Source organism: Trichophyton rubrum (genome assembly GCF_000151425.1).
Source record: "Trichophyton rubrum CBS 118892 genomic scaffold supercont2.5, whole genome shotgun sequence".
NCBI classification, from domain to species: Eukaryota; Fungi; Ascomycota; class Eurotiomycetes; order Onygenales; family Arthrodermataceae; genus Trichophyton; species Trichophyton rubrum.
In genome coordinates this window covers 593,443-612,692 of record NW_003456424.1, presented here as the reverse complement: position 1 = coordinate 612,692, position 19,250 = coordinate 593,443, and the positions used below count along the sequence as shown (strand labels likewise).

General features: G+C 49.3%; 11 protein-coding genes across 13 annotated transcripts; 4 read left to right on the top strand and 7 right to left on the bottom strand.

The window, feature by feature from the left end:
• Positions 1-179: 179 nt before the first annotated feature.
• Positions 180-1,845, bottom strand: TERG_04949 (siderophore iron transporter mirC; the record flags this gene model as incomplete). The annotated part of the gene is made up of 2 exons (XM_047748347.1): positions 180-1,060; positions 1,128-1,845. The coding sequence occupies 2 exons, from the start codon at positions 1,843-1,845 to the stop codon at positions 180-182; spliced, it is 1,599 nt and encodes a 532-aa protein (XP_047604327.1).
• A 1,355-nt stretch (positions 1,846-3,200) lies between these two features.
• Positions 3,201-4,491, bottom strand: TERG_04948 (uncharacterized protein). Its single transcript, XM_003234307.2, has one exon. It carries the CDS (start codon positions 4,228-4,230, stop codon positions 3,541-3,543), a length of 690 nt encoding a protein of 229 aa, XP_003234355.1. The 5' UTR covers positions 4,231-4,491; the 3' UTR covers positions 3,201-3,540.
• Positions 4,492-6,565: 2,074 nt separating this feature from the next.
• Positions 6,566-8,918, top strand: TERG_04946 (uncharacterized protein). 2 transcript variants are annotated; one of them, XM_003234305.2, is made up of 4 exons: positions 6,566-7,144; positions 7,329-7,448; positions 7,590-7,968; positions 8,050-8,918. In XM_003234305.2, exons 1-4 carry the CDS (start codon positions 7,125-7,127, stop codon positions 8,110-8,112), a joined length of 582 nt encoding a protein of 193 aa, XP_003234353.1. In that variant the 5' UTR covers positions 6,566-7,124; the 3' UTR covers positions 8,113-8,918. The 2 variants fall into 2 exon arrangements, with proteins under 2 accessions (XP_003234353.1, XP_047604326.1); XM_047748346.1 differs by having other exon boundaries at positions 7,590-8,918.
• Positions 8,919-9,157: 239 nt separating this feature from the next.
• Positions 9,158-10,303, bottom strand: TERG_04945 (agmatinase; the record flags this gene model as incomplete). Its single annotated transcript, XM_003234304.2, has 1 exon — positions 9,158-10,303. The coding sequence occupies one exon, from the start codon at positions 10,301-10,303 to the stop codon at positions 9,158-9,160; it is 1,146 nt and encodes a 381-aa protein (XP_003234352.2).
• Positions 10,304-12,029: 1,726 nt separating this feature from the next.
• TERG_04944 (uncharacterized protein) lies at positions 12,030-12,845 on the top strand (the record flags this gene model as incomplete). Of its 2 annotated transcripts, XM_003234303.2 has the most annotated exons (3): positions 12,030-12,203; positions 12,263-12,631; positions 12,687-12,845. In XM_003234303.2, the coding sequence occupies 3 exons, from the start codon at positions 12,030-12,032 to the stop codon at positions 12,843-12,845; spliced, it is 702 nt and encodes a 233-aa protein (XP_003234351.2). The 2 variants fall into 2 exon arrangements, with proteins under 2 accessions (XP_003234351.2, XP_047606455.1); XM_047749891.1 differs by having other exon boundaries at positions 12,263-12,718.
• A 196-nt stretch (positions 12,846-13,041) lies between these two features.
• Positions 13,042-13,534, bottom strand: TERG_12217 (uncharacterized protein; the record flags this gene model as incomplete). The annotated part of the gene is made up of 2 exons (XM_047751209.1): positions 13,042-13,177; positions 13,233-13,534. The coding sequence occupies 2 exons, from the start codon at positions 13,532-13,534 to the stop codon at positions 13,042-13,044; spliced, it is 438 nt and encodes a 145-aa protein (XP_047606454.1).
• Positions 13,535-13,930: 396 nt separating this feature from the next.
• TERG_12216 (uncharacterized protein) lies at positions 13,931-14,284 on the bottom strand (the record flags this gene model as incomplete). The annotated part of the gene is made up of 1 exon (XM_047751208.1): positions 13,931-14,284. One exon carries the CDS (start codon positions 14,282-14,284, stop codon positions 13,931-13,933), a length of 354 nt encoding a protein of 117 aa, XP_047606453.1.
• Positions 14,285-14,297: 13 nt separating this feature from the next.
• Positions 14,298-14,480, bottom strand: TERG_12215 (uncharacterized protein; the record flags this gene model as incomplete). The annotated part of the gene is made up of 1 exon (XM_047751207.1): positions 14,298-14,480. The coding sequence occupies one exon, from the start codon at positions 14,478-14,480 to the stop codon at positions 14,298-14,300; it is 183 nt and encodes a 60-aa protein (XP_047606452.1).
• Positions 14,481-14,870: 390 nt separating this feature from the next.
• On the top strand, positions 14,871-15,496 carry TERG_12214 (uncharacterized protein; the record flags this gene model as incomplete). The annotated part of the gene is made up of 2 exons (XM_047751206.1): positions 14,871-15,260; positions 15,317-15,496. 2 exons carry the CDS (start codon positions 14,871-14,873, stop codon positions 15,494-15,496), a joined length of 570 nt encoding a protein of 189 aa, XP_047606451.1.
• A 195-nt stretch (positions 15,497-15,691) lies between these two features.
• Positions 15,692-16,604, top strand: TERG_04942 (uncharacterized protein; the record flags this gene model as incomplete). Its single annotated transcript, XM_003234301.1, has 2 exons — positions 15,692-15,969; positions 16,043-16,604. 2 exons carry the CDS (start codon positions 15,692-15,694, stop codon positions 16,602-16,604), a joined length of 840 nt encoding a protein of 279 aa, XP_003234349.1.
• A 984-nt stretch (positions 16,605-17,588) lies between these two features.
• On the bottom strand, positions 17,589-19,071 carry TERG_04941 (uncharacterized protein; the record flags this gene model as incomplete). Its single annotated transcript, XM_003234300.1, has 2 exons — positions 17,589-18,801; positions 18,872-19,071. 2 exons carry the CDS (start codon positions 19,069-19,071, stop codon positions 17,589-17,591), a joined length of 1,413 nt encoding a protein of 470 aa, XP_003234348.1.
• Between the last annotated feature and the right edge of the window lie 179 nt (positions 19,072-19,250).

The window sequence follows — 19,250 nt, the reverse complement described above, 5'->3', positions numbered from 1 at the left end:
ATATCAAGTATCCGGTCTGCTCACTGGTATGGAGGTTATTTATCTTAATAATCACAGGATGATTTGCTTTCGCTCTTCACTCATACACGAGTATAAATCATAAAGTTTGATGGAAGAGTAGTCCCCACCAATGCTAAGACAAAAAATTTTGCGGGAATAGGGAGAAAAACACAGCCTTTTCAAGGCCGGAGATGGTGTTGGGAGCGCCGTTTCGTCGGGCTCAGGTTAGGGGGAGGGAATGCACTTAACTGTGGGGTTATAGGAGATGCATCCTCGCTATCACCAATGTTTCCTATCAATTTACCCTTGACTCTTTGATCGACCTTAAAAGCAGAAAAGAATGTTAGAAATTCTGTTCGAACATTAAAGAGAAGCAAGAATAAGCAAAGAGGACATGCCTTATCAAGCTCATAGTTCTTCATGAGCAAGCTCAAAGGGATCAAAGGTATGCAAGCGCAAAGGGCAATGGTCAAGAGAATCTGCATAGTTTCTTCATAAGAGCGAATGATGGCATCCCTAGTTGGCGAGCCCATTGGGTATGATAGGGCTTTGGTCAACTTTCCGAAGATTTCAGTGGCTTCTCCCTTTGTTTCATCTGGGAGATATTTCACTAGTTTGTGTGGTAAATAACTAGTCCAGATGGCACCCGATACAGCAGACCCCACAGCTCCGCCCATTTCGAGGGCAGTGAGAAACATAGCAGTAGCTGCAGCTACCTGTTGGTGATTTGCCGAAGCTTGTACACCAAGTTGAACGGGGACATTAACGAGTCCACCACCTAGACCAATAATGGATTGGACGACAAGAATTTGCAGCGTGGACTTTCCAGACTTGTGAGTGAGCAGCATCAAGGCCAGTCCGAGGATGTAAACGACACAGCCGAAAGTAACAAACGGACGATATCTTTTTGAGTATTTGATCATGAAGGAGACGACGAGGGCTGCAATTGTGGACATGAAAGAGAAGGTTTGGGTGATTCTCCCCGCAGTGACAACAGGTTTTCCTTGCACCACTTGCAGGTAAGAGTAGAAATAAGGCTGAACAGAGAAATAAAAAGCCACTATTGGTAAAGAGTGTTAGTAAGTTTTAAACCAGAATAGAGGTTATGCTATGAAGAGGAACCATACTAAAATAGAAGAAAGCCAATGCACATCCAGCGAGGGCTGATCTCTGGCGAAGGAGGCCCAATGATAGCAAGGGGTGCGGAGCAAGGCGTTTGGATGTCTCCCAGAATGGATATGCTATCAAGCATACGCCTCCGATAACAATCATGGCAATGATACCTCCATTCCGCCAGGTATCCTTTGCATGGGCAGCCAAAGTCAGGGGGACAAGAATCAACGTCACCGCCGCAGATAGTAAAATCAGACCAAACACATCCAACTCAAACCATGCGCTGCGAAGGATCTTCTTCAACCCTTTACCCTTCCATGGTTTGGACTTTAACAGGTTCAATTTCTGGGCCTTCCTCTGGTTGATGTATAATGATAGAGCCAAGGGGAGGAATGCTGACGGCAGAAGTACAGCCCACATGCCATATCCCCACCTCCAATTGAGTTGCTTGAGCACCCAAGACGCAATCATCGGTCCAAGCCAAACGGTAAATAAAAAGGGTATATCCGGAAGATTAGCAAATATTGCTCTGTTCAGCAGATTACTACTATCTGCAATGAATACTTGTTGTAATATCTGTAGTCCAGTTGATCCTGCGGAGTAAAATATCTGGGCAGAGGCATAGGTCTCAACGTTTTGTGATGCAGCCATCTGTATGTATCCAAGAACATAGATAAAAACAGCGATGCAGAATGCCTCAAAGCGACCAAAGACATCTGCAAATTTGGCCATAGGTGGTTTTATGACAGCTAAGGGGGCCCAGTTAGCAGTTTATGGCTTCAATGAAAGATAATGTACTAACCATTAACTACATTTTGTATAACCAGTACCGTTGAAATAAGGGAGTGTTTGCTAAAGGAGCTTGTAGCATAGGCGGTTAGGGAGGCCACTGTTTGGACCTCAAGGGAGGTGCAGAACGCCATAAGCATGATCCTATAATATGCATACACTGTTAGCTGGGGATGATTCTTGTGTCACATTTTTAAACTGGAGTAAGCCACCTACCCAAGATATGCAATTACTAAAGACCTCTGTGTCCATGTCTTGCTGATAGCTTCTATCTTGCGGACGCCATCCTGTACTTCACTATTCAATGACGACGGGTAAGGACTGATATGCAGATGTTCATCTACCCCTTCGGCGTCATCTGTATCCTGTAGCAGCCGGTCTGCCTCCGCTGTGTCATCCATCCTATCGTCTGGCTCGCAGCTACCATAGGATGGCACTGTTCTGGTATATAATCCCATCACTACCGATGGAATGCGGAGAGAGACAAGATGACGAGAGAGAAGGTGGGAGAGAGGGAGACAAAAGGAGAGGAACGAGGTAGAAGTCGTTAACCGTAATCACGAAGTACCGCTAGGTCCGTTGGAAAACATCCGACCGTGCTCGCCGACTTGCTCGAAATAGGAGAGGTGTCGTGTGGGTGCGAAGGATATATAAAAGCTACCCATCTATGTATCCCGTGGGTCAAGGGGGAAGTCACCCCCTTTGCTTCTCCGGATGCAAACTCAATAAGTACCTGCGCACTTGAGTCAGATATTAGGCCGCGGCCAGCAAGGTCCTAACGAACTACCCCGTAGTCGTAGTCATGCAGCTGATTCAGGAAGGTTGTCCGGCGCACGAGATCGAACAGGGACGGAGAGCGGAAGTGTGTTTCATTTCCTGCACCCGGCGACAGAAAAATTATTTATCTACGACTCCGGCCGGGTGCGAGGAAAGCTGAGGCTGCACGAGCGTAGGGAGTGACAGGTACGAGGCTAGAAAATTGGTCAGATGAGGCTTGCAGGCGTCTCCGCAAATCAGATGCTGGCTTGACAGATCGGCCCTTCACGTTTTCAGCAACAGGACTCGTGGCGGGCGTGAGTCGGTCGAGCGTAGAGCGACGGACAGGTCTTTTCTGCTTGCGGTAGTCGGCGCATGCACAGCAGAGGAGTGTCGCTGGCATGAAGACAGAAGCTCGCCGGACTGAGATGCGCCCTTTCGGAGGGAAGAAAAAAAAGCCCCCATGCGAAGTATCTGGAGTTTTTGCGGACGAACTAACGACGGCTTTGCCTCCCGCCGCGCAGACACAAGATGATCTGATATGATAAGATTAGGCCGCAAGGGTGGGGAGGACTATGCATGCTTATGTCAGCTTTTAACGGCGAGCGATTGGTTACACTGCAACCGTTATACTCGTTACGGTTTAGCGTGCTGCGGAATACGGTCTTGGCGGATACGTAAAGGCTAAGCCCGAAGAGGAAGTCATCGGCTCTGGTCGGATCTGATAGCAAAAAGGCCCGTTTAGTTCCGATCCGCGGCCAACGTTTGAATTAAAAATATAACAACAACGCAGAGAAAGAGAGAGAGAAGAGACATTGCAGATGTGATGCTATACTAGTACTAATAGCAAGCGAAAAAGCAAGAGCAAGATGGTGTGATGAGCTAGATGTCGAGCTGGGAGAAAGACACGTAGAGATCGCCCAGCTCGGCCGCTGACGACGGGCGGCAGACGTACACGCCGACCCAGCACTCGAGCTGCTCCTCGTCCTCGAACAGCCAGGTCACCTCCCTCATCGGCGTCCTCGCGCCGTCCTTGCCAACTGCATACACCCACAGCGTCTGGTCCCTTGCCCGTCGCTCCATCTCGATCGTCACACCAACCCCGTCACCCTCATCATCGGCACCGGCACTGTCGCCAGCACTCTGTCCACCCGGCGGCAGAGGAGACAGGCTCCAGTCTGCCCATCGGTCTCTTGCGACTGTACTGCATCGCGGCATGCCCTCGACGAACTCGATGCCCGCCTTGATCCACTTCCTGTCTTTGTCGGAGTCATCATGTCCGCCACCACGCCGGTTGAGGGCAAGAATCAGGCCGCCTTGGTCGTAGAGAGTCGTCCACTTGGCTGAGACTCGCACGCGAGCCCTCTGGAAGGACGCGAGAGGCATCGTCTTGTAGAGAACCGGGGCATTGAAACGGTGGGTCGAGGGCGGTTTGGCCCAGATGTCGGTGGACGGCCGGGCCTTGATGGTGAAGCTGCTGGCCAGCTCCTCGCGCGAGGGAACCGGCTGCTCGGAGTTCTGGAACTGCCAGCCTGACATCATAGCCTGCTTGGACGATTCAGAGCACGTCATGACTTTTTCTGTCTGCTAGGATAGAGTGTAGGAAGAGGCTGTTGCGGACGCCTCCATGCTTCAATCGTAGATCCGGAAGCCAGCCTGTCGTAGATATAGTGGTTCAACCCCGCAAGCCGCCCTTCGTCCCCCACCTTGAGAAGCCCACACAAACATACAACAACACATACTGACAACTATACGAACACACGAGGGATCCAGACGAGGGATCCAGACGAGGGATCCAGACGAGGGTCTGTATGTTTAGTGGAAGACGGCCACACAGGATCAGGAGCGTGACAATTTTTAGCCAAAAAAAAAAAAAAAAAAAAAAAAAAAAAAAAAAAAAAAAACCGGACGCGGCTGGGCGAATTCCTGCTGGGGAAGATGATGGAGCAATGCCAGGTAACGCGGCCTCATTGGCCGGGGGATCTCGAAGCTGGTGAGAGTTGGGTCTGCAGGGCGGCCGGATGGACTCCGGGCTCTTGGGATTTGGAGTCAAGGCGAGCGGCCAATCCGGGCGATGCTGGGCCAGCGACAAGGGGGACGATCAAATACATCTACAAAGGCCAAAGGCCGTCGTCTCTGGTGTGCTTGGAGACTGCCCGGGATTTGACATGGTTGACTCGGAGAAATAGTTTCACGATCTGTCCCTTTATTTAAAGAAAACAGCACAGCGTAAGGGATGGGCGGTCTAGTCTGTATGGAGTACGGTGTTTTTAATATGCTCTCTCGCCTCCCCCGGGGTCGACGAGCGTACTTACGAAGCCGAGATATAAGCTCGTTGTCAGCAGCAGCAGCTACTACCTCTTTTCGTACATATATTGCGGCGTGTGCCCAGAGTAGAGAGGATTTTCCCCCCGGCCGCCGTTGAGCAGGGGGAAACGGTGCTTCACAGCCATTGCGGCGCAGAGAGAGCAAAAGGAGAGAACGGCTGGGAAGCCAACTGGCCGGGATAATTAACCGTTGTAATATCTAAGTAACCGTCAGGCCACGAGCCCCATGGGTAAATTCGCAGACATGGTTGTCGAAGTAGTTAAGTATCAGCTTACTCCTGGCATCCCGGGCGCATCCCAGGTTTTTCTCCAGTAAGAGAAACATGTTCCAGCCCGCGGGCTCGATACTCAGGGAGTAAGTTGACGTCCAAAGGGGGGGGCCACACTCTGAGCAGGAGAGGAAACACGGGGTAGAGACACGTCGGTGGTTTGGATGTCTCTCAGCTGAGCGATGGCCTGATAGCTATTCCATCCCTGAAGTCTACTTTGCTCCCATGCCGTAGGACGAGATGGAAGCAAGAAACGACGAGGGCAGGGAAGCCAGACGAAGTGAAGCGGTGTCAAAAAAAGGGGGTCTTGTCTGCTTTGCTGTGGAACGCGGGTCCCATCACATCTGAGCCAGCATGTGTTGACCGAGATATTCCGTGCTCTTCCTGCTGTCACTGCTGGATGGATGCCTAACCAGTGAGTGAGTGCCTGTCGAGGTGTTGTCCTTTGCAGTAAGAGTGGCCAGCAGGGCGTCCAGTAAGAAACCTGTCTGCGATCTTCCGTAGAGCTGTAGAGCTGTGCAGCTGTATCCCCCCGGGGCCTCTATGAAAGCGTTGGAGAAACAAGCAACCCCGAAAGCCTCAAAATCCGATCTGTCATGCAATTAAGGGCACAGTTATTACCTATTATTATTATTATTATTATTATTATTATTATGATTATGATTATTATTGCTGCCCTTGATAGACACACCTAACAACATCCCCGGAGCTTGCTTTTTCTCGTGGCGCTCGGTCTGCAGCCTGTCACTCTTGAGCTTAACGACGCTTCTCTGTCGCTTGTCTGTCTGAGGCCCTCGTCGTTGCCGCAACGTCCAACCGGTGCTGAGCTGTCAATCGCCATCGCCTTCGGGACGTCAGGTCGCAAGCCGCTTCTTCGTCTGTCCGCACCGTCTCGTCGCTGTCCTCCTCCCCGTCGCGCAATAACACAACAACACCGCCTGCTATCAGACAGAGCAACGGGCATCAAGAAGCATCAGAGCTGACACCGTCGTGGGTTCGTTGCTTCATCTTCACCTTAATAACCACCGTCCTTCACCGTCGGCTTCATCTCCCCCGGTGGCCCCATTCAAGGCGCACCGTCACTTAATTTAACACCACCGCGTCCCAAAAGGAGACCAGCAGGAGAGAGAGCGCCTTGGGGCCCTGTCGAGCCAGCCGTCGTCGCCTGGAGACCATCGCGAGAGAGGGGCCGTCCGTCTGAGCCTGCGGGTTGTTGACTGGCCCAGCTCCAGTTTTTAGTCAACTTAAGCAGCCAAAAAGTCGCAGCGACAGAGCAGGAAGAAAAAAAAAAAAAAAAAAAAAAAAAAGCCCCGAACCCTTTTGCAACATCATCATAAACTAACCTCAAGACCTCAAACCCGCCTCACTAAATAACTGCTTGCTTGCTCGCTGTCTGCTGTCTCTCTCGCCCGCGGCCAACTCGCTCTCACACACGATCTGCCTGTCTCTCTTTCTCGCTGTCTCCTTCGTCGTCGCCCAAGCTCGCAGCTCGCCTCTTCACTCTCACTCTCACTCTCAGTCTCCTCCCTCAAGTCACCTCTTGTCCCGCCACTGACCGTCCAGAGTCATCCGGCCTCGCTCCTTGGTCACTCTCCAGACGCTGCCTCGCGTTGAAACCAGGCCTTGGACGCCGTGTGCCCAATTCACTTCCTGCTCGGCGACCTCAACCTCCCTCGCTTCGTCCGCCTTTTCTCCTCTCCTCTCCTCTCCTCTCCTCTCCTCCTCCCTTTCTCCCACCAACACAACCATCCCTCGCACACCGCAAGTTGCCTCGACGTCCTCAGGGTCTTCTCCAGCTTCGTCCTCTCTCTCTTCCTCCCTCTCGACTCCAGATTTAAAAAGCAAAGAGAGACCAGAGTTGTAGCTCAACATGGTTGTTGCTACTATCAAGTAAGTCCTCGCAGCCTCCCCTCAGCTTTTTGGTTGACGTTGAGATAAGCATCATTTCTCGCGTGGAGAAATAAGCATTAAGCATGCTTAAAAAAAAAAAAAGATATAAACATATCCCAAGGCACAAGCACGAGCATAAGATGAACAAGATCAGAGACTGACGCCTCCTGCTTCTCTCTTATAGGTGTGTGGTCGTTGGTGACGGTGCCGTTGGAAAGACCTGCCTGTTGATCTCATACACTACCAACAAGTTCCCCTCTGAATATGTCCCAACTGTCTTTGATAACTATGCTGTGACAGTAATGTAAGTCGCATTGCCTTCCTTTTGCTCTCTCCTGCTTTATACATACAAAACTCACGCGTTTTGTTATTGTTGTTGCTGCTGCTGCTGTTACCTCTGCTCTGGCTGTCATTTCACTGCACGCTGGCTAACTCATGCTGCTAGGATTGGAGATGAGCCATACACGCTGGGCCTCTTTGATACCGCCGGTCAGGAGGATTATGACCGCCTACGCCCACTCTCCTACCCGCAAACCGATGTCTTCCTCGTCTGCTTCTCGGTCACCTCGCCAGCTTCCTTTGAGAACGTACGCGAGAAATGGTTCCCCGAGGTCCGCCACCACTGTCCAGGCGTCCCTTGTCTCATCGTCGGCACCCAGACGGATTTAAGAGATGACCAGACCATCCGGGATAAGCTAAGCAAGCAGCGAATGCAGCCAGTTCGCAAAGAGGACGGCGACCGCATGGCCAAGGAGCTCGGAGCAGTCAAATACGTCGAGTGCTCTGCCCTGACCCAGTACAAGCTCAAGGACGTCTTTGACGAGGTCAGTCTAATTCGCTTTTTGATACCTTTCCTCCTGATCCATAGTCTGTATTTACCAACATTGCTAACTCGATCAATCCAGGCCATCGTTGCTGCCTTAGAGCCCAGTCCTCCAAAGAAATCGAGCCGCTGTCTACTCTTGTAGAGTCACCCAGCCAGCACAGGGAGAAGGTTACAGTGCCATCTGATTTTGATACATCGGTTACAATCTCGCGGACAATGGGTGTTGATCGGGCTCTTGCGTATTTATCCGCACAATTCGCTATTTAGATGCTCCTAAACTGGTATCTCACGATGCTTTCCCTCCTCCCTCCCCCCTCCCCCATCTTCTCCCTCCCTTCTTCTCCAAGGCTCCTTTTCCATCTCTCTTTCTTTAAACATCCTCACACCCAGAGTTACATCACAAATCACATAATGGGGGTTATGGGCGGCGTGCTAAGGACAATTTGAATCGGATGAATCCGTTTTTATGACTGTGCTTTTTTAATTCTACTCTTTTTGTTCGTTTTTTTGCTTTGTTTCCCCCCTTTATTCCTTACCTATTATCACCCGTCTGCGTATCTTTGTTACTTGATTTGCAATAACCCTGGCTCTATTTTCCCTTCCTTTTTTTCTTCTTCGCATGCGGCTTGTCTGTCCCCTGCTTTTTACCTATCCCCTCGAAATTCGAGATGCATGCTATGCTGGTTTGGGAGGGAACCTTCACGACCGAGAAAGGTGACATGCCTGCCCTCCCCCTTCTGGTCTTGATCTGTTTTACTATTCCCCCTTTTTATTAATCCAAGATGACAGAAACTCGCTGGGCCAATACAACAAGTGTTTTTTCTCTTCCCTCCCCGATTCCCTTGTGTTTTTTTCCCCTCGCTCTTCCTCTCTGTCTGCCTGCCCTGTCGATTTCCCGTCTACTTTTTATGAAGTTTAGATTTTATGATGCGCAGATGCCTTGAATGAAAAAGTGTTCGAAAAAAAAAAAGAAAGAAAGAAAGAAAGAAAGAAAGAACTAGTATATACATATAAATATTACTGTAATGTGAAAGGTCAGGTTGCCCATACATCACCAGCTTCAAGCTCAAGGCAAGTGAAACTGACTATTTACAAAAGGTGTGACGGATCGCCGTGTAAAGTCGAACCTGTCCCGTTCTATAAAGTACGACTCACATTATTAGACAAATAACATATTTAATGATCCATCAAAGCTCGTCTTTTCCCGCTTCTGAGCCCGTTGCACCCTCTTGATATGACTCCATCACACCCTCCTTGACGGACTTGTTGCTCTTCCTACCAAACCAGCCCCCGACTGTGTCTGGATCTTCAACTCCGAGTTTCACCATGCTTGCAATGATCTCGTTGACTACATGCGCAGCCGCAAGAGCAGTCCCTCCCGCACGATGATCATAGCTGGGCGAGACCTCCACCACATCGGCTCCAACCACATTCAGCTTCTCCAGCCCACGGAGAATCCTAGCAAGCTCCCTGGACGTCCAGCCACCTGACTCCGGCGTGCCTGTTCCAGGTGCAATGCTGGGGTCAAGAACATCGATATCCAAACTGATATAGACAGGCTGGTCCGGGTCGAGACCGACTCGCGAGACAATCGCATCGACCACCCCCTGAGTGCCAATGTCATCCACATCATCCGCGTGGATGCGCATGAACCCTTTCTCTACCCCGGTACGGTAATCTCTATCATCAGATCCGCCGAGATAGGATCGCAGCCCCGCGTGCGCAGACGTGGTGTTTGAAATCAGTCCTTCCTGGCCCGCATGGAACAGCCAGGTTCCGTGGTTGAGACCGTCAACGTCTGGCTTCCAGTACCCGTCGTAACGGGAGGATTCCCACGTGTCTTGGTGTGCATCAAAGTGGATGACGGTGATCGGCTTTTTATAGATCTGGTTCAGCGCTCGCAGGGCCGGCAGGATGATGCTGTGGTCTCCTCCAAGAGTTACGAGCTTGGGCTTTCCGTCTGATATCCTCGCTTGTCTCTTGGACTTGTCGCCCTTCTTTTGCAGCTGGTAGGCAGTCTTCCTCATGCCGAGTTCTAGGAAGGCTTCAAACATCTGCTTTTCTGCTATCCTGTTGTCCATCTGGGTGATGGGGATGTTTCCGCAGTCTATGACTTTGGCCCAGTCCAGGTAAGGGTTGATACCAGCCCGGACATTGTATGAACGGGCTGTGACCTGGCGGCCGCTGGCCTCACGGATTGCTCGAGGCCCAAACCGTGCGCCGGGCCGGTATGAAGTCGCTGTGTCGAACGGCGCTCCAATGATAGCAATGTCGTAAAGCTCATTTGGCTTCGTCAGGCATGGAACATGCTTCAGACCACCAAAGCTGCCCATGGTCGCAAATGCAGACTGCTTCCATTGTTATCATAGGGATATATATAGAATACAAGTGATCCTACAGGCAGCAGAAGAATCATGTACTCACCAACTCCGGCGCCCATTTATGCTCAAGTTCCTCCTGGCTCAGCGGTATCTGTCCCTCGTCAAGGCGACTATGACAGTCCACCACTTGAGCACCGAGGATGACTCCAACCAGAGCAAGCGTCTTGTATTTCAAGTACACCATCATGCCTATCCCCTTTTTTTGTATAGCATGGGGTTGAAAGCAGACAGAAAAGTCGGTGGGAGCTGAACGGGATATATAAATTCTACTCTGTAACTGCTTCGAATATGAATCATCACCTGATATAAACTAGTAGCTCCGGCTCTTATAACCATAACATTAAGTGGGTTTATTCTCCATAGTGTCTGGCTACTAATGACTTGGTATCGGGTAGCTGTGACTGCTGGTCTAAAATCTTCGTTACCGCGAGAAAGCCGACTGCTAGTACCGACAAAACGACACGGAGCAGAAGTTCAAAATCCTATGCCTAGCACTCTTTCTTCCGATCTATACATTCTACCACCAATATTGATTACTCGTTACGTGTTTATTTGCCAGCTGCCTGGACTTCGCTTGCGCCTTAAATCTGGAGAATTAATATTCCGATATCAAGCTCGGGGTCCGGCCGGGGTTCCAATACAAACTTCAAGTTTCATGTATCGACAAATAGCATGTTAAAATAGAGTAAAGATATGTCGAGACTGGGATATACTACCATTGTTGCTTGTTGCACTTGAAGGGAGCCATCTATTTTTGCGGACACTATACAAGGGGTGGAATGCGCCGTGTTGTTGTTACTGGACTGGGTGCTGTAACTCCCCTTGGAGTAGGTAGGTTGCATCCCTATCATGCATTTGTTAATTCACAGTAACTAAAAATGCCTTTTAGGAATAAGACATACATGGAAAAGGCTGCTAGACGGTCACTGTGGAATCATATCTATAAAGGACAGAGATTCAAGATTTGCTGAGCAGCCATGCCAGGTTGCGGGTGTTGTTCCTAAGGGGTCTAAGGCCCAAGGAGGATGGGATGCCTCTGAATGGCTGACCCGAGATGTAAGGCTATGTTCTAAATATGCAAATACCCAAATATCCTTTCTAATAGACATGGTAGGAGCAACGAAAAATGGCTCTGTATTCCCAATACGCCCTGGCTGCTACTCAAGAAGCACTCGAAGATGCAAACTGGATGCCTACCACGGAAGAGTCCAAAGATATGACGGTTAGTAGATACCAAAGCTACAAATATTGAGCTAACATATCTCTAACCTGATAATAAATTAATAGGGAGTGTGCTTGGGCTCTGGTATTGGGAATTTTGATGAAGCATTTAATACTTCTATAGCATATAATACTGGCGTGAGTGATACGCTCTACCTCACGCAAACATAACATCTCTCTTACTTACAGCCGTGATTAGGGATATCGAAAAGTGTCACCGCTTTTCGTTCCTAAGCTCCTTATTAATTTAGGCGCTGGGCATATATCGATGAAATATGGTTTCATGGTATGCATTTTGCACGTTTCCAGCCTCATACTTATCTTGTTTTCTGCGCAATTCATGCATCTTCTCTAACATTACTAGGGCCCCAATCACTCGGTATCAACAGCATGTACGACAGGAGCGCATTCTATTGGTGATGCTTCCCGTTTCATTGCGCATGGTGACGCTGATGTCATGGTTGCTGGAGGAGCCGAATCATGTATACACCCACTAGCTATCGGAAGCTTCGCACGATGTCGGAGTCTTGCTACTGGCTTCAATGACAATCCAGACAGGGCATCCCGACCATTTGACAGAGATAGGCAGGGCTTTGTCGTTGCAGAAGGTGCCGCGGTTGTTGTTTTAGAGGTACCAACTACTATGAACGCTTCCCTGCTTATCCACGATACTTACACCATGCCTTGCAGGAACTCGAACATGCAATATCTCGAAATGCCCATATCTATGCCGAGCTTAAAGGATACGGATGCTCGGCTGACGCATACCATATCACAGCGCCGCATGAGACAGGTAGAGGTGCTTTCTCTGCGATGAAGCGTGCACTTAAAAATGCTGGAGTGCCTCCGAGTAAAATCGACTACATCAACGCTCATGGCACGTCGACTCCCATTGGGGATGCAGCCGAGAATCTAGCAATCAAGTCATTGTTTCTTGGATCTGAAGGTAAAGCCAAAGCTTCAGAAATCAACGTAAGCAGCACAAAAGGCGCTATAGGGCATATGTTGGGTGGTGCTGGGGCAATAGAGGCTGCTTTCTCGATTCTAGCTATTGATCAGGTACGATATTCCTGCTTCTCGATTCTTGCTCATATGCCTAACATCCAGTATCTAGAATGTTCTTCCGCCTACTATCAACCTGGATAATGTAACCAATGAATTTGACTGCAATTATGTTCCCAACAATGCGCTGCAAAGGAATGTCGAAGTTGCACTCACCAATAGTTTTGGATTTGGGGGAACAAATAGCAGTCTTTGCTTTGCCAAATATTAGGGGCACGCTTTTTGCCCGGCTTAGAATGTATCGATACCATGTATAATATCGTTTGGTTGTAAATTATGTCTGGTCTATTGAAAGCATAATGTTTTCAAGTTTCATTTTAACTACTTAACTATTTGCTCCTCGCCGCTTTGATAAGTGATAAGTTTGTATTTCAATTTACCAACACACTTCGTAGGTTCGCCTCAACTTAACTACTATCGGTCCATGTGGTTTTGAATTTGTACTGATCCTTGCGGTCCAGATATACCACTTTGCTGCTTAAGCCGGCCTCCTCCACCGCTTTCTTGAAGTCCGATAGAGGTGATAGAAAGACATCATAATCACTAATAAATGATAAGCAAATATTTGTAGATTACAGGCTCTCCTAGGGTGACTCACTCGTAATGAATGGGAATAGTCATATCTGGACAGACCAGTTTCAGTAGCTCTATTCCTTGCTTTGCATCCATTGTTACCATTAATAAGGGTATATGAGGAGATGGGATGGTTGTGCCTCCAAGGTGGATGAGCATCAAGTCTATCTTTTGGTCAGCGTAGATTTTCGGGATCTCCTTTAACTCATCACACATCAAGGTGTCTCCAGAGATGTAGATTCTATCATTGGCTGTATTAGCTACATTATTTATCGACCCTTCGAGAGCTACTATACCTGTAATTCGTTTCAAAGTCTCCCTCCACATGGTGGTATTGAGTTGTGTGGCCTAGTTCGACCATGCATCCATTTGTTGGCGGAACCTAAGAGAGTATATTTAGACTCCTGCTGGTAGACACTAGCCAGCAATGGAGGTCATACCGCCTTTAAAATATCATTTGCAGTGGACAATGGACCAGGTGGGACATGCTCCCCAGGCATAGCAGTCACCTTGATTGCTGGCTCTTTTTTGCTGGTTGCCCCGTTTGATTTTATTTCGACCAACATGCTCTGGTAGGTATCCAGGGCCTCTACTTTGGTAAAAGAGTCATCCCCCTTCGACTCGAGGCAGCCCTTAGCATGAGGCGTTGTTATAATGGGTATATCACGGGTAAGAGAACCTTCCACTTTTTGGTCAAAATGGTCCCTTGTTCAAAGTGATATATCAGCATAGACAACCCCAAAAAAAAAAAGCATCGTAGGCTTGAGAGTGACACCATACGCATGATAGTGTGAAAGAAGAATCAAGTGAACAGGTGGTATATCGTGGAGATCGATCGCAGGATTCGTGACTCGCGTTCCCGTAACCTGGTGTCGACAAGTCAGAAACACCTTTCATAAGAGGGTTATAGGGTAACTCGCCCCTGGGCCAAGATGAACATGATCTCCGGCGTGTAAGAAGTTTGGCTATGGGACCAATTAGTATACGATATAAATGGGTGGTTCGCTGGTTGGCAATACGTCGGTCATGATCCTTATATTTGCCCATTCTCTTGTAGACGGTTATTAGCTCGGCCATGCCGCTAGAGGACTTAAGGGGCCCCGTACATGAACGTCGTTGCTGTCCCTACAAAGAAGATGTTTCCATCTTCTCCTCCAGAGCTCTTTGGATGAACTTTCGTCTCATTTGCTTCGCGGAGCTTTGAGGGATGCTTGGAGGGATGGTCTCGAGTAGGCTCCCCCGGGTCTTCTGCGTCAACAACGATACGACGCATTCTGCAGTATTTGAAGATATTTATGCCCAAAGATACGAGAGGTAATAGTGTAACAGTTCTATTGTCTCTTCTCGAGGACCATATCTATGGAGGCGACTTTAGCTGTAGGGCTTCAAGTAAAGCCAATGTCCCTCATACGTCATAGGAGGGATAAACTTCTTCATGTTTATAACTTCCCATTTTCGGTATGTTTGCAGGAGGGTATCCAATATCTAGTCGTAAGGGTATCTTCTGACGCTGTTCCGAGTAGATGTGTTGATTTGTGCCTGATTCCAGCTCAGTCGAGCGAAGAAACCCTAGCTTCAAGGCGCCCGGCCAGCGAGTCAACCCACTTCTCGGAGTCCATTAACCTGCCTGATACGGAGGTAATCATCTCGAATCAGCCTCTTCATGGATATCAAGAGGGCGACCCCCTTTTCTACTCAGCCTCGCTTGAAGCTTGATGGTGATAAGCACTCCAAGGCTGAGCCAAGTTCGCTCCTTCAAAAACATTTCGAACCGAGAAACTTTGTTCATCTCCGCCTGAACATCGTCTCCGACGGATCTTCCATAGCCCAAGAACGCGCGTTACATGCCGTCAGGTCTCCATCTCGCAGTCCATGGCTTCTTGCTTTCATGAATATCAAAATATTCCTGCAGCGAGAAGGATTCGATATGCCGCTAGTTAACTGCTTTGGGCAAGCCTCACGAGAAGAGGCCTCAGCTTCGATTTTCAACTTCCTCGCATGGAAAAATTCGCGGGATTTGCAGCAGTGCAGCCTTGCAGTCTGCGGGCTAATGGTAGCGAGTCAATTGGATAACTAGTTGCCTACCATGCATTGTGACACTGTGCCTAGGCGAGCGAGTCCTGCAGCCATGCGCTCTCCCTCATGGCTGTGGCTTGTCTTCCCTCCATGTCGTCACTGCCACTCGAAATGCCCACTACAGCTGAAGACTCGCAGCCGATACCCGAAAGAAGAAAGAAAAGTACAATTGTGGCCGTGCCAGACTTCAAATCACTCGATGTGGATTTCTAGGATCTCCGATGAACATCAGTGATACCCGGCGAGATCGTGATTTTATAAGCCGTCGGTCTCTCCTCCAACCGTGGTATACAAATCAATACAAATCAGCATCAGTCAATCACAAGTCAATACCTTCTTCTGTTCTCTCCAGATACTGCGATTTTTCCTATCCATCTATTGTGCGGACTCCCCAGAACAGACCCCACCATGGCTGTCGATTATAGGCATGGAATTGCAATCTTCAGTCTGATCGTCTATCTCCCTTGCTTCTTCGTCGCAGTTTATGTTGCACTACGACATGGCTTTGCAAAGTCAGCGGGATGGTTCTTCCTCGTCGTGCTCTCCTTGGTCCGCGTTGTCGGCTCATGCTTGGAGTTGGCAACCATAGCAAATCCCACCGAAGGTCTTTTTACGGCTGCAGCGGTGTGTAAATCTGTTGGAATATCCCCGTTAATCTTAGCCTGCATCGGCCTCCTGCAAAGAGCGTATGAGCCCCCATCGGAGAGAGAGAACAGCGCCCAGCTTACTTCAAAGCCTTGCTAATATAATATCCAATAGAAACAACTCTATAATAAATAGAGGCCGGAAGGGAGCTCCCCCCATTTTATTCCGCGTGATCGGGCTCCTGGTGTTAGTCGGCCTTATTCTCAGCATCGTCGGTACCACCAGCCAGGATAACGGTGTCATGTACAAGCCAAACGGAAAGAGCAAAGCATCCATCTGCATTACTCTCGGAGTATGGGTTTGCACCGTCGGTTTAGTCTTTATTATCAATAGCAACAAGCATAACCTTCCCGCGGGGGAAAAGAGACTCCTGCTTGCAGTTGCAATCTCTCTCCCATTCGTCCTTATCCGCTTGATATACAGCTTGATCAGCGCTTTCAGCCATAGTCCCAGGTTCAGCATTGTTTCCGGCAACGTTACCATCTACTTGGTCATGGCTCTGCTGGAAGAGATGGTCGTTGTTATCACCTGTCTTGCCGTTGGAGTTACCCTACAGCCAGACGGAGTTGCAGCAGGCAGGGGTGAGCCTGGATCAGCCGAAGAAGAGATGAAGGTTTTCCAAGAAGCGCGTGACAATGGGTATGGACAAAGTGTTCCTGCTCCTTATACCCGTTGAGCAAGGAAATTCACCTCGTATTTTCCTTTATTACTTCAAGAAAAATTGCATAACGAGGTTTTATGACCCCAGAGTCGGGGATAGCATGCATTGTATATATGACTTACTGGGTAAGTTACTCAAATAACGATAGATAGGAGATTTAATATACCACCGCATCGTCAATAGGAGAGAAAGGAAACTGCAGTTATAATATATTGATGGTTATAGATGTAGAAAGGGGTAAAAACAAGGCAAAACGCTACGCTGATAAGTGCCGCCAACTCCTCTCTAATCTTAGCCGTCTCAGCCATCATACAGCGGATCACTAGATCAGCATCCCACATAGAAAAAACGTACATTTAATGGCCAGAAGAGAGGAAGAAAAAGAATAATCCGCCCACGCCTTTAGGCTATGTCGCTACGCCTTTGAAAACATCCATAATCATGCCTTTAAACAATGACAACTTCGAGGCCTTCTTGAGTGTGTGGGAACATTTCTGCGAAGCAACATCTATGTCGCCTTGCACAGCGTCAGACTGAACAATTTCAAGGGCCTCAAAAAAGGAAGTTGGAGCTGTCTCGGGGTGATGTTCTGGTTTAGAGTAGACAGCAATTGGCAATCGGTTGGGTTAGGCGGTCAAAAAATCTCCAAATTTTTCATGTAGCCCTTTGTCCAGGAGACAATTCGTGTATATCGTCTGATTGAACAGAATGGTCTTCGAGTATGTCGAGACGCTTGATTCATAGAAACCGACTATTTCCGTTATGTCAAGAGTGGTGAACATCATAATCTTGCAATTCCGTGATGTTCGTAAATATGTAAGAGACAATCTTACGAAACAGCGGCTTCCAGAACGAGAAGCGGAGCCAGGCTGACAATATACCAGCCCTTCTTGTGTAGCGGATGAATGGGACAGTCGGGAATGCAAAAGGCGTGGTGATGTCTGTATGTGCACAGGAAAACTGATAGGAGGTTTCTACTCAGATGGGACTTTGAGTAGCTTAACCCTGCACTTTTCCAACGCCTTGCAGGGTGAGGTACACGTCAGTGCCCCAGCCCCAAAGACTCTGGATGTCGATACCTCCGCCAAAGTACTCGGCGTATGCGCGTCCAAGGGGAAGTCCGTAGCCAAGGCCCGCGATGGTGCTGGCATTATGGCCACCGCTGCCGGAAATCGCATTCAAGGCATCAACGTTCCCATTGTCACTAACTGGAAGTTCATCCGAGTTGAAGGTGCTGTAGCTATAGGACCAGATATCAGAAAGAATCTCAGGAGGGATGCCACCTCCTCGGTCCCGAATGCGAATTGTGATGCTCTGTGCAGATGACTTGAGAGGTTCGAACATCGGACCTGGCCCTAAGGGTCGTCCTTTGTGCACGCCCAGACTCATCTGGAAGTCATTCTGGGAGCTTGTACCAAGGGAGTTTGGGCTTTTCTCGAGTTCAGGTACAGCCTGCTCAATACTGTTGGTTGACGGCATGTTGGGTGCCGAGGCGATGGTTACTTCAATAGGCTCACGCTCGTTTCCGGCCTCAACTGTTGCTCGGAAGGCGTTCTTTAACAGTTCGGTGAGTATGTACTCGACGTGGACGGGGATATGGGCGAATGTTGCTTCGGGCTCTCCGTCGATAACTACTCTAGGGCGGACGCCATACTTGAGCTCGCATATTTCGGCCACGAACTCCTCGCACACTTTTATCAAACGGGCAGGTTTAAGAGCCGTATCGATTACACCGATATAGTTAGACGGCACATTCTTGTCCCGCGAGGTCAAGAGTTCACCATTTTCCGAGAGGGAGGCATGGTGCAGTGCCAGGTGTTGCTGGGCAATCAGACGAGTGCCGATGCGTGCCCTGAGATGTTCATCTAAAAATGCAGTCACTTCGGCAGGACTGATGTATTTACGACACTCTAGAAACCCACGGGCTAGCACTGGAATTGTATTGTCGTGTGTCTGCACCAGATCCGCCATGATCTCGGTGAACTGTTTCTCTTCCTCTGCGGTTGAGATCCGGCGCTTCTGAAACGGTAGCAAGGTAGTGAACGAGTGAAGGTAGTTGTTGTAGATCTGGGAGATATGGGGGTTCGAGACAACGATGAAGGGCAGGTTCCGCAGAGCCTGGATGCGGCAGGCCAGCCTGGCAGGGAGGAGAGAGAGGGTGAAGTTTGCCGATGCAAGAAGGGCATCTCTCGTGAGCGGCGGCCGGCCATGTCTAAATCCACCGTGTCAGCGCTCTCTGCCTCTCCTTTCACTGTACTATTTTCCTTTCTTCCGCCACTTACCGGAGCAGATCTGCCAGCGTCAAGGGCCGACGGGGACTCGTAGAGAGGCGAGTGATCTCGTCATTAGATACATCCGATGCAGAGGGCGGGTAGGACCAGCTACTCGTCGTGATGGAGGAGAGGGAGCGCAGCGAAGTGCCACCAGCCATCAGCCGGCTCCCTGCCATGATGCGCAGAGGGTTTGCTCGCAGGAGTGCCATGGTCAACTGGGAAGGAGTGTCGATTGCTATTCCATGCTGTGGGCAGGGGGGCTCCAATGGTGAATTCCTCTCGCCGGCCGATGTCCTGTCCTGCGCAAGCGGGCGTGGTGGTCAATATCAATATAAAATCACTGAATGACGATGTTGCTGGCCGCTGCCCCGTACTTAAGCGGCACACA